This window comes from Artemia franciscana, chromosome 5 (genome assembly GCF_032884065.1).
Source record: "Artemia franciscana chromosome 5, ASM3288406v1, whole genome shotgun sequence".
NCBI lineage: Eukaryota > Metazoa > Arthropoda > Branchiopoda > Anostraca > Artemiidae > Artemia > Artemia franciscana.
Window position 1 is genome coordinate 16,451,781 of NC_088867.1, and position 18,558 is coordinate 16,470,338.

An 18,558-nucleotide genomic window follows, 5' to 3' on the forward strand; every position below is an offset into this window, starting at 1 on the left:
TAGACAACAAGCAGAGCCTATTCAAGTTAATGGCAAAAAAGAAATGCGACACTATTACCAATCATTTGACTGGTGTGACTTCTGGTGATAGTGCATGAAGTACAATTCTAACTGACTTGGCTGAAATTCATCCTCTGAACCAAGAGGAGAGAGATAGCAGGATAGTCCTACACTGCCCTCATCAAGCGCACTGCAACATGAAATTCATCACTTGTCAAAGCGGTTGATTTAGATGTAGCTGTTTTACTCATCGCAAAGTACTTTCTTATTGGGGTTGATCAACTGTACGTAGCCTATGGCCAAGGGAAGAGTTTCCGCTTCATTCCTGTTTATGACATGGCAACTGCACTTGGCGAGGAACTACTTCGTTCATGCTCTAAAGGGCTAAGACACTGTCTCTGCCTTTCTGTGGCATGGCTTAGGAGGGTTTTGAAAAGCATGGGAAGCGCAAAGTGTCATTACCGGTCTTCAATCGCCTGACCTCTTCTCTTCAAGAGCTCACTGAAAACAACTTTGCACAGATTGTAAAGTTCATTGCATATGACAGATTCAGCAGGAAAGAGTCGGTAAACAAGTTGAGGAAGTGTCTTTTCACAAAATAGACCATCCATGGACAGATTTCAGCCAATTCAGGATGCGCTAAAACAGCACATTCGGCACGCTTACATTCACACCCGGGTATGGTCCAGTTCTCATCTTCCCAAAAAGAACCCCAACGATTGCAGATGGGAATAGACTACCAATGGGCTTTGGGCTCCCCGATGGTCAACCGTGTCCCAAGCTTCTGTCACCTGTTGAGAGCTTCTGCCGCTCGCCTGTCAGTTGCAAAAAGTAATGCTCTGGGTGCCATAACTAAAAGAGTAGCTCACTTGAGTGCACCGAGTTATGTTCTTTCCACGGGTCCTGCCAAGTGTAATGAATTTTTATGTATTATGTATTTCTATGTCCCTTTTAAGGCTTAAGCCTAGCTTAGAATCTCGGTTGTACAACATGTTATCTGATATCTCAGCAAAGTACCATGTTATGTGATAATTATTGCCTTATTTTGTATTCAATTTTTCAATAACCATGACAATCGGGACAAGTTATCTAAAGTAGCAAACGGAAATGGCTTTTTTGGTTGCGCGTCTCCGAAAAAGTGCCAAGTAGGTCTCCATGTGTGTCCAAAATCCTTCATTGTTTTCCTGTCATCAAGCATCTTGGGCTCTGCTGAACGCTGTAAATCGCGCTTCGTATCGCATGTTCGATGTCAAAACAATTTATCGCTTGTTTTAAGAAACTAATGTTTGTAAATTTTTCTATTTTCGCAATTGAAACGGGTATTAAGACATGCCATGACCAGTTCTGGTGTATAAATTCACTTTCTTTTCATTACTACTCGATTCTCGTATTTCAATCTGCGTTTCTACCAAATCGGATCTTTCTGCAACAAGCAGACGAGTTTTGCGCTTTTAGCGCTATTTTAAGCAATTGCAAAGGTAGCCTACTATAAAGTGATCGTTCGTCTTTCTACCTGTGATTATTGGGTTCCCCATACTTTGTGCTACATTGCCACTTTTTCCACAGTTCCTTCAAACTTTCAATGAGGTTTGCGCATTTGGCTCGCTTTTGAGCGCGCAAATTTGCGCTTTGACGCGCTGACTCGAGCTGCTCCTTGTAATCTTCGGACTTCTAGTGCTCTAAACTCTGGTTTTGCCTTTTTTTTTTGGTATTGCACGGGATAGACGCTCCTATTTTTCAATTTACGTACTTTTTCAGCGATCTGTTGCGCGCTTCAGAGTGATCCTTTACTTTTGATAAGGCCATTTTGAATCGCCATTTCTTAATATGAATGGTCGGAAATTTTGATGATTCTGTAGAGATGCTGGTAAACCTGCGCATTTTTAGCTCTTCGGGCACCCGTGAAGGCACTCGTAAAAGTGATTACTTGACGTGCTTCCCGTCACCAATAGATTTCCCGTATTTTAAGCTATATTTCCACCAATTTTCGTGCTTTTTGCCCAAAGTGTACGATTCTTAGGCTCAGCGGCCCCACAAAGTATAGAATCTCAAATGTTACCCAGAATTTTTTACCAAGAAAGCTGTTCGACCATAAAGGCCGTATCATATGCATAATGTGAAGAAGACAAAGGGAAATTAGAGCAAAGTTTTAGCAAATATTGTTGTTCAAGCAAATATTGTCAGGCTTGTAGCTTTTGGTGGGCAACGAGAAATTTAGTGGTTGTTAAATATTTAGAATCTTTATATGTCAATTTTATAAATGCCAATTCTTTTGATAGATATATTATTTTAAAAACTCTCTTTAGAGTTTGATTATTAATGGTACTAGTCACTTCTTACTTATAGTTGGTTGCTTAGACCTGTTTAAAAAGCAACAACAAGGGAATCAATAAGCTGATGTGGCAATCTCTGTCTAACAGAAGGTGTTATAGAAGAGAGCCGAGAAAACTGTTCCCCTGGTCTACCATTGGCTCTCACCTGCTCTGATCATATTTGAGTTTTTTGCTGCAGTTTTATATGAGGATTATATTTCAATTTACTTTGTCTATACGTTGGATATGAATGTTAGAATGATAAATAGGTCAACTACTACTGGTACTGCTAATAACTCACCGCTTCACCAAGCCACCTGAGGCCAAAAAACTACGTACGATCCTCTTCCATCCCAATATTATCAAACTCACCCTCTTTACACCCTCCCAGGAAACTCTCATTTCCCTTTGAATATTCCTTTACACTAATAGTCTCAAGATGAATGATAACACAAAATATGTAACACGCCTAACGAGTGGCAACAAAGCAAACGAGTTTATAAAAAAACACATGATAACAAACTAGATAAACCCCATACTCGTATTTCATAAGTAACATGCTTATGGTAGATTTACTTCAAAGCTATGTAGAAATACATAGTTATTGCGTATGTTTTCAATCTTATTAATTTTACTTCTTTATCAGAGTAACCTGTGGATTGTTTGGCGCAACATTTGTTTTTTGTCACAGAAGATATGTTCTTTTTATGAGAAAAAGCAAGAGACTCAACAGATTCCTGCAACAAAAGTAAGTTATACTTTCAACAATACTTTTAGCGTGTACTATCGATGAATACAGCAATTCTTTTCCTTCTGAACCACTTCTTCTTGTTTTATCGACCTTTTTTAAATTGACAATGCAAATACATCGCTCTGATTACTTAGTAGTCGTAAACTACTCGTTGGTTTTAGTAAGTACTCATTACTCGTTAGTAAGTACTAATTAGTTGAAAAATAACTTTCTAGGGTACAAGACATCTATTCAAGAGTAATGAAAAAATGGAAAAGACCAATGGGTGTTTTTTGAACGTCTGCTAGGGTCTTAGGATGGTTTTTCTTCGTTAAGTACAGCCATTTTTCTCCTTCTTAAGCAAGTTCTCCTTCCTTCCTGTAGTTTTTTAAAGTGAAGGCAAAGTCTTTGCTCCATTATCAGTTATAGAAAATGTCTAGTCCTCGTCGCTGGAAAAATTTCATTTTAGATATCTATTTGTGAATCATGAAACAAAGGAAAAGACTAGTCGAGTATTTTTATATAAACTTGATTCTGCCAACTATCTGTATATGAGATAAAGTGTACGTTTCTAAAAATGTTTGTTTCCACTAAGAAATCAACCTACATGCCTGAAAACTAAGAATAAAGAAAATTAAAATAAGTTGAAACAAGACAATAGCCGAGCACTAAAACAACTCAAAGGCTAAAAATGAGAAAAAAACAAAACAAAAGGGATTGAAAATGCGATGTTATGATAACAAATTTGATTGAGCTGAAGGTCCGAGCTGCACACAATAGCAGACAGAGTGAGCTGACACCACGTTATATTTGCGAGTGCTGTCAACTCATGTCAATCATTGATGAAGGAAAGTTGCTTAGGCTGCCAAACATAGTGTGCCGGGATTGCTTACTGGGAATTTGGTGAACTTTCGCCCTTGTATTCATATACAAATATAAGTATATATATATATATATATATATATATATATATATATATATATATATATATATATATATATATATATATATATATATATATATATATATATATATATATATATATATATATATATATATATATATATATATATATATATATATATATATATATATATATATATATATATATATATATATATATATATATATATATATATATATATATATATATATATATATATATATATATATATATATATATATATATACTATTCCATTGCAGTCGTTTCATCTACCCCTTTGTAATTTCGTTGGCCATCACAAGTATTTATTTCCCTCTTGGAACAGGGCAGTTTATTGCATCGAGACTCACATCAAGGCAACAGGTATCGTTATTTCTTCCTTTTGTGCAATATTCAAAGTGTAGTGGATGTCATTATGGGCTCAACCATATAGATAAACACAAACATATGCAGGCTGTAAAATTATGCAAACAAAGAGTGCTATCTTTTTTCTTCTTTCCTGAATTTTCTCTCTCTATGATGTCTTACTTGTAAAAATACACTACCTATACGGTAAAAGAAAAGCGTATTATAGATACTGGATAAAAAGAGTAAGGCTAAATTTTAAAATCGAATTGAACTTTGGAATTCCTATCTCTATCAATTTTTCTTGTATCTTTATGGTTTTAGCCAGAGTCTGATAATATTTTTTTATCATTTTTTTTGTCCTACAGCGGAACAAGTTGTTCTTCTTTTTACGTTTCTATTACGTTATTACATATTATCTCCTTATTACCTTTCTATTTCTGATGGTAGAGGTCTGATGGTCTTACGTTTTCATATTTTTGTAATGAAACAAAAAAATTTTATTTCCATTGTGAACTAATAATTTGATATATTATTGTATGGTTCAAATATATATAAATGATAAACCCCCGTCATTTAGACGTCGGCACTAGCCTATAGTTGAACATGTACTTCTGAAGGTGGTATGCCCGAAAAAAACTTTTTCAATCTTTCGTTATCGTTCAATTTAATGACTAGTTCAATGGAGCTCCGCAAAAATGAATGATACATAGTGAGTTTATGTTTTTACTGTCATTTGATGGTTGTCACTCTCCCCTTATAAACCAATTATATACGCTTTAATAGCCAACCTAGCATTCAATATTTAAATTAACATCCCAGGGAATCTGAAGTAAGCAAAAATTTTGAACCTCAGATAAGTTGGAATAATTATTTGAATAGAATCTTTACCTATGCCAATTGCACTAAGGTCTCTCTGGCTCAAAAAAAAAAATATGATCAAAATATCAAATATAGTCAAAATATAGCTCTTTGTACCTTATCTTTTGCACCAATTTTGGTGGGATTTAAAAGCTTGAAGGTTACCAAATGTAACGAAGAAAAGCTGATAGGCCAAAAATAAAAAGAAACAAAACATTCATTTCAATCACTGTTATTTGTCCTTAAACCAAGGATCCCTAACGAGATAAGTTATAAATTAGACAAAAATCTATGATTTGTTTTTGTATGGTTATGCAAATGAGGTGATTGAGACGGTTTGATAAACACTCTTTGTTCTCAGCAGTGGAGAGCCTTTCTCCTTGAAGGCCCAAAGAAAGCTGGAGAGAAGTATCAGGAAGCCGTAGTTGACCTTGTTGAAAAATAATCCCCTTCAAAGTGGATCCAGGTGTCCGGTAAGGACAAACCTTAGCTCAATGCCCAGTGTAATAAGGCTATGCGAACGAAGCAATAGTCACAAAAGCGATTGTTCTCTTCGCAAAGAGCGAAGAGGACAAGAATACATTCATCAAAACACGAAGGATGCAGTTCATATAATTCGGAAGTCCCTGGTTCGGTATAAGGAGAAATTTGCCACCAAGACTCAACATACTTCGGCTAAAAGTTGGTTGAGAATTGTCAAGGAAGCTTGACCATCATCCAAGGGGACTTCAATTCCTTCTCCACAGATTAACGGAACTTTGGTACAAGATCCATAGGAAAAGGCTGAAGCTGTTGTTAAGGCTTTTGCTGAATTCTTTAATCTTGATGAGGACAGTAGAGAAGTGCCAAGTTTTTTCGGACCAAACCTTTACTGTACTGGATTGTGTGAATTTTTCTGCTCCTAAGATCCTCTGCATTTTGCAGCATCTTGATGTGACCAAATCCATCGGTCCTGACAACATAGCAAATGTTTTCCTCAAATTCTGAAGTGCCGATATTGCTGGACCGTTGTCATTACTTGTCCGAATATACTTTTGCTCTGGAACCTCCTCACAGACTTGAAAGTCCACCAATGTTATACCTTCCCCAGAGCCAGATGGAGATCCAACAAGTGTGGGCTCCTGTAGGCCTATTAGCCTCCTCTCCTGTGTTGGAAAAGCCTATGAGAGCACCGCCAATGAAACATTTCAACAGTTGCTGGAGTCAAAGGACCATCTAGGCGATCGCCATTATGGATTTCGGAGAAAACACTCAACATTATACTACCTATCAGCCCAGCATCAGGACTGGATCGAACTTCTGACAAGGGAGTACGACACTAGGCTGTTGTCATTCAACGTTGCCAAAACTTTTGACAGAGTATGGGACGGGGGTCTGCTAAAGAAACTCCATGCGTGTGGTGTTCATGGATGTCTCTCATGAGCGTCTGAGATCTTTCATTCAGCTCATTCATTGCGGGTTGTGCTCGACGGGTTTATTTCCCGGGAATATTCAGTGAAAGTAGGTTTTCCCAAGGGCAGTGTCTTGAGACCCACACTATTCCTTATCTACATAAATGACATGGGAGACATCCTTGCAGGCCCTCTGAATCACTTTGCTGACGATACTACGACCCACTCAGCCATCCCGAAACACGAAGACCCAACATAAGCCTCCCTTTCCCTACAGATGGATCTTTATGAAATCTAAAGGTGCTCTGATACATGGATAATCAAGTTCAATGAATCAAAAACAAAAGAGCTGCTTATTACCCACTTTAAAAATGCCGCATGGACACCATAGTCTCATTTTCAAAAATTAATCTGCACAGAGAGTCGATGAGCTTCGTCCACTGAGGATGAGATTCGTCTACTGGGGATGAGATTCGTCTACTGGAAACGCTAGAGCCAACTTCTTCAACTCTAATTACGTCGTCATAGTTGTATAGTGATATATTACTTTAATTTTGTTTTTGTTTTTTTCTCTTCGTAGTGCTCCGTCATTTTCTTTTTGTAAGAAGACAGGTTTTCAATAAATGAAAATAATAACAATAATAATAATAATAATAATAATAATAATAATAATAATAATAATAATAATAATAATAATAATAATAATAATAATAATAATAATAATAATAATAATAATAATAATAATAATAATAATAATAATATAATAATAATAATAATAATAACAATAATAATAATAATAATAATAATAATAATAATAATAATAATAATAATAGCAATTATAATGATACTAAGAATTTTAACTTAATTCATAGGTGTTTCTGAAATAATACAAATAAACCGTTTCAACAACTTTGAATACACATAATATCTCATGGTTTATTTCGCAATATACTCTCTGAGTCTTATCTTAAAACCCTTAACTGCTCTTGAAAAAATATAGACTAATCCCTTTTACCAACTGAATGCACATAATGTTTTTTGCTTCAGCTTAATTTACCCCTTAACATACCTTAAAAGTTGCGATAGATAATTCATAGATTGATTTGACTAATCCGAGGAAGCATTGAACTGAAGAAAATCCTAACAGAAAATTTATTTCTGTTTTCAGCTTCAATGTATAAATGCCCTGGTTGCAATTTTTTTCTTTTTTTCTTTTTTTTTAGGCACGACCATGTCTTTGAGTATACGAAAGGGGTCGTTGAGATTTTAATTGAAAAATCATAGATATTTCAGCGACCAGGTTATGTATTAAATATTTGGTATTATCTTTTTTTTCATGACAAGTTACTGCTAATGAACAGAGTTTTGAGTCAGTCAGTCCAGTCCAGTCCCTTGTTCTAAGACGTTGGAAAGTGTAAATAGAGAAGTTTGTAGGATTGGTTTTTGGAACACTCTTCTATCAAATAGTCCAAAGGGAAAATTATCCAAATATATCAAAACTATATTTTTAATTCTAAGAAAAACATGAATGTGATAGTGCTCCTACGGTTTTGGGAGCTACCGCTGGAGCAAACTTTGAACTTGAAGATTTTTTGTACATAGCTTTTGTGCTGTTTCAGCAGGGGCTTAATATTACCTCTTATCTTAGAGTTATAAAGTGTAAAATCTTCTTCACAAGGAATTATTTTGACAAATTTATAAGTTCTTATTTCAATAGCAATAAACCTGTGCTAGAACATTGACTAAAGTTGGAGTTTTTCTTGCTAGAAGTAATGGAGATCATTTTATGAAATGGGACACTAACATATGGAAAAAATAGAGGCAGAAGAACATCGTTCAAAATATTAGTTTGGCTGGATTTGTCTTCGTAGGATTATTTTGTTTTCGCGCTATCTTAGTGTGGCAAAATAAACTTTTTACGTTGTGTATATGCAATATTCCTTGTGAAAAAGAAACTTTAAAAGATAAAATGACTTATGAAGCCATTTGGCCAAAGACAATTTCAATGTAAGAAAGTACGTTACCGGATATTCAACTCAGTAGTAATCATTTTTTAAATTCCTCTTTTTTTCAGGTTAGATCATTATTTTCGAATTTCACATGGGGAAAGGACAATTTAACTGTAAGTGAAGAAATGATTGTCAATGAATGGCGAAGTGACTACTCATCCATCTATTTCAATCTTGTCACTTTTATAGTTACTACAGTAAGTATAGGTTTCATTTTGAAAACAAAGTACCATAGCCTGCAAAGTATTTTAATACCTTATATAATTTATAAAACACTTTGAATAAGCAAAATTAATGAGTATAATATTATATAAATATAATACAAGGTAATAAGAAAATAACTTTGATCTTAAAATTGAAAACTTTAGGTAACGTTGAGGGGATGTTGAACTAAATCAAAAACAACTAGTTGCATCCAGGTTATCAAATGATATGTCAAATCAAATGGCATGTTAAATATTTTAGGGGTATCTAAGGGTATTAAGTTGAAACTTTTAAGGTATGTTAAAGGTCAAATTAAGCTGAATCAAAACACATTGTGTGCATTCAGTTGGTAAAAGGGATTCGTCTATATTTTTTCAAGAGCGGTTAAGGGTTTTAAGGTAAGACTCAGAGAATATATTGCGAAATAATCCATGAGATATTATGTGTGTTCAAGGTTGTTGAAACGGTTTATTTGTATCATTTCGGAAACACCTATGAATTAAGTTAAAATTCTTAGTATCATTATTATTGCTATTATTATTATTATTATTATTATTATTATTATTATTATTATTATTATTATTATTATTATTATTATTATTATTATTATTATTATTATTATTATTATATTATTATTATTATTATTATTATTAGTTGTTATTATTATTAGTATTATTATTATTATTATTATTATTATTATTATTATTATTATTATTATTATTATTATTATTATTGTTATTGTTATTGTTATTATTATTATTATTGTTATTGTTATTATTATTATTATTATCATTATTATTATTATTATTATTATTATTATTATATTATCATTATTATTATCATTATTATTATTATCATTTATTGAAAACTTGTCCTCTTACAAAAAGAAAATGACGGAGCACTACGAAGAGAAAAAACAAAAACAAAATTAAAGTAAAATATCACTATCAACCATGACAACGTAATTAGAGTTGAAGAAGTAGGCTCCAAGCATGTCTTGAAATCTATTAATTGTTTTTTTTTCATAAGTTTAGCCATGACTATAGTAGGATCTGCTATCCTCAGACTATCGATGAGCTTTGAACTGGGTGTTCAAATTCCATATCACAAGAGATATTTTGCGAAACGGAAGAAAGTGAGCAGATTTTCAATTTATTACCATTAGTAAGAATTTTCCAAAAGGGTGCAATTCAGAGGATGTGGGGAGAAGTCATAGCGGTGTACAGTGTTACAAGATAACGGCGATTGAAACGAAGCTTAGCAGAGACTATGGAAGCATATGAAGCTGATATGTGGCGTTCGATTCCTTCTGTTAGGAGCTGACGAGTGTAAGAAATGGTATTTCTAATGGGAATACCAAGGTAAATTATCTTGTCAGAAGTGCAGATCTTTGAATTACCAATTGCAATTTAATAAGAAAGTGGGTCTTTACAGTAAAAAAGTACAACGTCTGACGTTTCAGCATTAAATTCAAGACCAGATTTTAAGCATTCTTCTTGCAGTTTTTGGAAGGTCTCAGAAATTTTGTCTAAAATTTGGCTTATATTAAAAATGTCAACAGCATAAGTTACTAAGGAGATATTGAGGCCATAAAGAGCGCAAGACATCTCACACTGGTGCTGAGCTTCGAGGACATAATTAGTGAAATAACAAAGTGAGATAATTGTACCTTGCTTGGCTCCTCTTTTCATTGGTACAGTTCTGCCCACCGGCCTTTCCATTTTGTCTTACTTAGTAGGGATTTTAAGACCGATGATATCCGGATATACTCCTCTTTTAGCACCTCCTTAAAGCAGAAGGGATGGATCAGAGAGTCAAAAGCTTGGCGAACATCATGACTCGCCAAGGCCAGTGAACTATCTGTACAAGAAGTATTGAGTAGAGCATTAGTAACAACTGCAAGGGCGTCTGTACATCCCATGCCATGTTGAAAGCCAAACATGTTTACAAGATAAATTTATAAAATAAAAACATGAAATCAAAAAAATTTAAACATGTAAATTCCCTCCTGTGTCAAAAAGGTAAAATAGAAGTTATTAATAAACCAAAAATTAAAAGGGGGGATTTGGCCACCTGTTTCCCAAATTACTATATACTGATTTTTCTAATGAAGGTGCAAGACTATGTAAAGATACTCAGAAAAGAAATAAAAAGGTTTCCAAAATAGTTTAGTCTGAAGTTCTAGTAGATAGTAAATTTATTTTTAATTCTTGTAATGTAAATAAAGTAGAAAAAATTATCAGTAAAATGTATTCCGATCCGAGTGGTGTAGATGGGATTGTCTATGAGATTGCTAAATCGGTTCAGTCAGTTATAACACCAATGTTTATGTCATTTTATATTTAAATCAATGAAAGTGGATTTTTCTGGAAGCTTTAAAGGTCACTAAGATATCACTATTATACAAAGGAAGTACGAGAGATAACTTTTCAGAAAAAAATCCATTTCTGTTCTCCCTATGTTTCCAAAATATATGATTAGTTGATTGAATTTAGGCTAAATCAATGCATTGAACAAAATAAAATTCTTATAAATACTCAATTTTACTTTTTAAAAAAATCTATGAACCAAAAGTTTAACTGAACGGGTGTTCAACATCTGCTGCAAATGGGATGACTTAAGGAGTACCCCAAGGGTCTTTACTAGGTCTTTTTTTTATTTTGTTTATCAAACTAAGCATTAGTTGTCAAATGCTGGTTTAGTACTTTTTGCAGATGTTACTTTTTTGCTTTTTGCTGCTTCATCAGTTAATCTACTTTTTGATCAAATAAGAGAGGCTTTGACTGAGTTTATTGAGTGGGCATAGTGAGCTAAATTATTAGATTATTTTATTTTGCTGTTTTTACCCGTATATTTTCTACGGCTGCTCTCTATGGACAAGTAATTTTGTATTATGTTATAAAAAAAAAATACAGAAAACCAATAATAAAGCTCTTAAGCTCTTGTCACCTAAAATATTCATTGCTTGCAATATTAATAAATGTTACATTAAGTCAAATTTCGATTTTTCAAAAATTAAAGATAATCAAGGTAGCGCTTTTACATACAATAATGGCCCAATTTGCAAAGGGGACTTATATGGCAATTTCAAAATTTGTTCTAAGAACTAACTTATTGAATTTTGCTCTGCTATTTGATTAATTGTGCATATTTTTTACAGTTTTTTTTAACTATTGCTGCATCAACGCTCCCGGTGCCATCAGGTTGCTTTATTACAATTTTCAAAATGGGCGCTGGCTATGGGCGCCTGGTTGGCGAATTGGTTGCACTTTGGTTTCCAGAAGGAATTAGAGTTGGGTCCTATGTATCTCAAATTTTGCCAGGTTTGTTTTTTTTTGCACCTTACCAATTTTTCATGCAACAAAATACGCCATTTTGACCTGTATCAAAAGAGTGGATTATAGGCTTAAATTAACCATAAATTAGCTTACAGTTCAGTTTTTCGTGTAACAAAACTAGGTATCAGGTTAAGAAAGTTAAGAAATCCGTTTAAGAATTGAATTAAGGAATACAGGATAAGAACTGAGTTACTGTTAGTTAAAGAAACTTCTATTCAGGAATTGTGGCTCAACATCGCTAGCAAAGACAAACGTTTTTCCTTTTCTCCTCTGAATTTCAATGATTTTTTGTTTCTCGGACATTCAATATGTTGTCATACAGATTGAAATTGCTCATTTTGTGATTCCTTGAGATGATAGAATATTAATTTCTATATATAGATTAGTTTTTCCAAACTCCGAGAATGGCCAAGCAAACGTTTTTATTTAACAAAAAAAAAATACCAACTCTCTTCTGGCTTTGGATAGTCTGACTCACTAGAAAATCTATGACCTAGAAAATCACTAAATCAAAGGATACTGTGAACTATAGAATAATCTATTGATTAGCGCAAAAAAAAAAACTTTCCTTCGGCTCTTTTGAGCTTGAGATGACTTAAACATGACTTAAAAAACATGACTTAAAAAAAATTTATGCTGCTTCTTCTGTAATTTCTTGAGATGATAAAATACCATTTTCTGAAAGTTTTGCCACACCTGACATCTAAAATAAATAAAAATGTAATTTTTCACTGTTCAATCGGGAATGAATGTATAATTAGTTTCGTCGGGATTTTTAAAGCTTTCAGCCCCCTGAGATGGATGGATGAATGATAGAAAATCAATCAAAAAGTGAAATCATTTTTATACATTCCTGAAAAACGCTTATGCCGGGTGTCCCTTTCATTCAGACTACTTATCTTAGGTTTTTCTCCAGTTTGCCATAGATTGATGGCAACTTGATTTGAATTCATAAATTGTAATTATAAATGCTGAAAGCAGTCCTTTGGTGGTGCAGTGGATTTGACCTTAGCTTGGTAATGCGGGACCCAGAGATCGAATCACGCTGCAGGACAGCACTGCAGGGCTGACGCAGGGACCTTAGTTGTCAAGAAGCGTCGTTAACTCTCAAATAAGTAATAAAATGCTGGAAGCTTTTGTCCTTCAAAGCAAAGGGAAAAACCTAAGAAAAAAAGAATCAAAGACAACAGATCTATGGCCAGTAAGAAGAAAAGAACACGTCTTTAATATGGCCAGTAAAGAAAAGAAAACTATGACAACGAATATTTTCCCTATATAAAGCTAGGCGTCCTTGATAACATATTTAATCTAGATTATGACTATTTAAAAGAAAAAAGGATTTTTAAATGCTACTTCATGATTAAAGTAACTTGGGAAATATATAATTTACAAGACGCCTCTTTAAAGACAAGAAAGGAATTGGATCAAAACAAGAAGATGAATTGAATCATGAGTTTAATTTTTAAGTGTGAAAATAATATTTTAACTTGTGTTCAATGTAGCTATTCTTGTTGGTCTTGTATTGACTGACATGTTTGTTTCTGATCTTTTTGAAAAAGATATTTGTACCTTTCCTCTACTAGCCTGTTATTTTTTGGATTACTTCTGTTCTTTATAGTGAAGACACTTTGTTTCATACATGCAAAGCATTTCACGCGAGTATTTCATTTACTCTTCTTCCTACTGGTAATAGACCCGCCAGGTGTTGTTTTCTCGAGATTTTTCGCTTTTTTTGGTCAAGGTAGGACAGTTTGATCTTTGTTATTTAACTTGTCGTTCATCTTAGCTTGTTAAAACCAGCCGCTTGGATACTTCTTAACAAATTTCCTAAATTATCTAAATTACTTTTTGCTGCATCATATCCTTGTCTGGGTAGTTCAGACTTTCACTTACAACCATATTTTACCATAAGGCAACAAAATACTTTTTATTCTTCGTGTAAGCTCTTCTGCAATTCAAAAGAGATACCAAAGCCAACTAAATACCTATTATTTTCCTTACCTTGAAAAATGCCATATTAGTTACATTTGTCTTAAGATTTAGCTTTGTTCTTTGTAATGGATGTAGAAATATACGGACACAATTGTACCCATACCACTATGAAAGGCCTGGTACTCGAGTTTTGTTTCTTCCTTGCTCTAACACTAAGTTGGCTAAATTTCATATTCATTATGCTTGTGACTAAATGAATTACACATAAAACTACTACCACTAATTGATCAAAATACAAAATATGCAGACATAATTATAGCATCAACACTATGAAAAGAATTACGTTTAACTTTTGTTTATGGCTTTTTCAAAGACCAAGTTGGTGGGATTTCACATTCATTTATTTAGCAACTAAATCAACTATATATATAAGACTAGCACCAACTGTTGAAATATTAAAAGTGACAAAATCTTTCCTCAAAGAAGGGGAGTAATTTTTGATGGAGTGGGGGGCAACTTCCCCCTCCTAGACTTCCTTTTGCCCCCCCCCCCCAGTTGTAATTTATTTTCAAAAAAAAAAAATCTTATCAAAACTAAGATAAGCCTGCATAATTCAAGTATCCAGAGAAACAGGTCAGATTTCTTTATTTTTTTTCCTTTATGATAAAACATGGACCAATTTGTCAATTTTCACAGTCATTTTCCCTTTATGTTGGCTCAAAATTTTTCTCCCCCCCAGGATTTTGACGAAATTACACCACTGCGTCAAAGATATCAGGCTATCCTTGACAACCTAAACGGTTATGAACAGAAATAGGAAAACATACTAGAACAAACTAGTAAAAATGCTTATGATTCATATATGATGACACTAATATAGTTTTGGATTTGACATTAAGTAGGTTTGATTGACTGGATAACTTAGAAGGAATACCTTCCTATCCTAGGAAGGAACCCCTATCCATGGAATCTAAATATTCCATGCAAAGACGATTGGATGACGTGGAGAAGTTACAGAGTTACAATTAGAATCCAATATTCAACAGCCTAAGTGATTGGATGGAAAACAAAATGCATGAGGTATTGCATTATCAAGCGAATTAGCAAGAACAAAAAATACTGTTCCTCAATTTTCTATGAATACTCAGCAGAGCATAGACTTTTGCAGTCAACAATGAGTTTTATTAGACACTAGCGCCACATAAACTGCTTAGGAATTATGTTAGGTTCTTATACTTGATATTTCTTAGATAAAAAGCTTGAGTTTTAAAACATCTAAAAAGGTAAGAAATAAAACCTAGAGAGATCGGTACCCAAATTCTGTAAGATTTATTGTAATCTGTGTAAGCATTACCATGCCAAACTAAAGCAAATTTTTATCTAAAGTGCTAAAACAAGCATTTGCATCCCCTATTTCAGGAGGCTATTCCATAGTTGGTGCTGCTGCATTTCCTGCTGGTGTTACTCATTCAATTTCAATTTGTGTGGTAATTAGCGAAATGACTGGACAAATCAAACATCTAGTACCGATACTGGTTGCTGTTCTTGCGTCAAATGTTGTAGCCAGACTTTTGCAGCCTTCATTGTATGAATCAATAATCATGATTAAAAAGCTTCCATATTTGCCAGATATTCTTCCATCTCGTACACGTATGTACTATTCTGACTTATTTTATGTGCTGTACATTGATTTTAAGTTTAAAATTGTATTTTAGTCAGAGAGTTTGTAAAATTTACTTTTTTTGGCCAACATTCCCCATCAATGAAACAAAAAGTGTCGAATATTATTTTAAAAACAACCATAAAGTTTTAGTCTATTTTTACCTAAATCTCTCAGCCTTTGAAAAAAAATTTTAAGTTCTATTCTTTTTCAAAAATTTATCTTGGGGGATTAAGGCTTGAACATCAACTAAAGCCCCATTATAGATGATAGCTCAATAAGCACACTCTCACTTTTCTGTTCTTTCTCTGAAAGTTAATGGCTATTCCCTATCAATTGTCAGTCCTTCTTCTCTATATCTTTTCAAGTTTACATTCCTTTTACTATTCCAGAACAGATCCTGTACCAGTACGCTACTCTCTCTCTCTTCAATTCGTTTTTTGTTTCTTTAGGAGCTCCTCTTCTAGTAACAATCTTTTGTTTTAGAGGCATACCATGTATATGTAGAAGATTTTATGGTGCGTGACGTCAAGTATATATGGAAAGGTATTACTTTCAAGGAGCTACGAGATCTACTGAAAGAAGGGGTGAAGATTCGAGCTTTTCCTATCGTCGACAGTCCAAGTAGGTAGCTTATACTTAATGTTGATGCCAATTTTTCTGGAATTAGTAACGCATCCAAAAAATATTCACCGTTCTATTAAAGTCTTCTACTGCATTGACACCAAGCCTGTATCCAGGAAAGGGGTAGAGGGTTTGAAAGCCCCTCCCTTCCCCGAAACGTTTGGCCGACTCGTAAAAACGTAGCAAAATTGAATAATAACAAATTTTTTATGCATTTTTTAAAGCTTATTTTGGTAGATTCCCCCTCCCCCCCAAAAAATTTTTTTTGTAAACAAAAAGACAAACAAATAAATAAAAATGTTTGTCTTTTGTTCTTTTTTCTCTCTTTCTTGTCGTATTGTGGTTTTTTGATTGGTATTATGGTGTTATGATTTATATTGTTTCTGTTTTCTCTCTCTTTTTTTATTTATCCCGTTGATAAAGGCTCCTGGATTTGGAGTTGAAATATTCGGAAATTTTTATTAATTAATGTTTTCTGCTGTGTTTTGTTTCTGGTACGCTTTTATTGCGTTTTGTTCACTGTTTGATTAATACAAAACGTTTTTCTCTCTTAAGTTTCAAATGGAAAAGTATTTTGGTCTAAGAAATTAGCCACAGAAACGAATAAGAAATAATAATGGACTGCTGCAAAAGTAGATAGGAAGTTAAGAACACTTTCTGATTCTACTCTTTTTAAAACGGACAATGTCTGGAATTTTTGAATAGAATTGACTGCATTTAGTAAGGTTTCAAGTGGGCCTGAACACTTACATGTGAAGGTAGAGAGCTCAGAGAAAGGGAGCATGCCTATGAAAATTATTCTTCTTGTGACCTATTTTCCCAGCAAACTTGCCAGGTAGATTTAAAGCTGATTAAGTCAAAAAAGAGCATACCACTATTCCTGCTGAAAATATTGTGAGAGGGAGGGTAGAATGAAGGTACCTTCAATCATGAACGTTAAGTTATTGGGGAGGGGCTTTGATTCAAATTCAAGGTCAAGTAATGTGTGGCAAGAATAGAGGCATAGCTCGATATACCCTGACAATATCCCCTTCATACCCTTAGGCATAATTGAATAATAGCCACAGTAGTAGTATTAGTGTTAGTAGATCTAGTTGTAGATGACACTATTACTAATACCAGCTAATAGTATTAACATATTGCCTTTGGTCAGTTGAATATTCTTCTTATCAAGTTCTGGAAGTCTCTACTTCTGGATGTTACATCGCCGATACATCTCTTTGATAACCTTTATATTCATATACTTCCGGAAAATTTTGTCTTAACGGTCTTAGCCTTACAAATAGTTTCAATAGAAATAGTAGTTGGAGTAGTAGTAGTATTAGTAGTATTAGTAGTAGTAGTAGCAGTAGTAGTAGTAGTAGTAGTAGTAGTAGTAGTCCCCCTTCCGACAACCTTTTCATCTTAATACTCTAAGCCTTACAAATAGTTGCAATACAGATTGCAGTTGGAGTAGTTTAGTCGCAGTAGTAGTAGTAGCAGTGATAGCAGTGTTAGTGGTAAAATGCACATTTTACCTATTGGTCAATTCATCTTCCCCTTTAAGCATTTTCTGAAAGTTCCAAATTCACCCAAATCTACTATGAGATACGCCCTTTTGACAATCTGCATGTACATAGTGTGTCTTAATTTAGTTCAAGTTCCCCCTCAATATTCTGTAAAATTTTCAGCTTCATGAATAGCCTAACAGTAGTAAGAGTAGTTGCAGCAGCATTAATACCAATATTAGCAGGTACATCTTGTCTTTTGGTCAGTTGAACATCCCCCTAGTGATGCCCCAGTAGCTTCATCTTGATAGACTAAGCCGTTCCAAAATATTGCTGATTCATCTGTTTCAGCAATCTGTATGTACATTACATGTTTTGATTTATTTCAACTTTTCCTCAACGTTTCCTCAAATTTCCGTGTTTTGATTTTTTGATTTAGTTTATCTCTCCCCTCAACATTCTCTGAAAAGCTCACCTGAGTGCCCATCGTCTTTTCTGAAAACAAAGGTCAAACATGGGGAGAGGGGTCAACCCCAAAGGCATAATTGCTGGATCTTTTAATAATGATGAACAAAACGACTGCCTACAAATTTGGGTTGGATATGTTTTTGGAAATGACAGGCATGGGGGCGGGGGTCCCCCTCAAATCACTTTTGAATCTCAAAAGGGGCACTAAAACTTCTGGTTTCTAATTATATGAGCCCCATCAGAAGTTTTTATG

The 18,558-nt window shown here is 33.9% G+C and overlaps 1 protein-coding gene across 2 annotated transcripts in view; it reads left to right on the forward strand.

Annotated features, from left to right (window-relative positions):
- Positions 1-18,558, forward strand: part of LOC136027028 (chloride channel protein 2-like) — a 124,309-nt gene that overhangs the window by 74,770 nt on the left and 30,981 nt on the right. For both annotated transcript variants that reach the window (XM_065703942.1, XM_065703943.1), the window contains exons 8-13: positions 2,959-3,060; positions 4,247-4,349; positions 8,658-8,789; positions 11,957-12,119; positions 15,486-15,716; positions 16,213-16,350. In XM_065703942.1, coding sequence (XP_065560014.1) covers positions 2,959-3,060; positions 4,247-4,349; positions 8,658-8,789; positions 11,957-12,119; positions 15,486-15,716; positions 16,213-16,350 — 869 coding nt within the window. The remainder of the gene's footprint in view (positions 1-2,958; positions 3,061-4,246; positions 4,350-8,657; positions 8,790-11,956; positions 12,120-15,485; positions 15,717-16,212; positions 16,351-18,558) is intronic.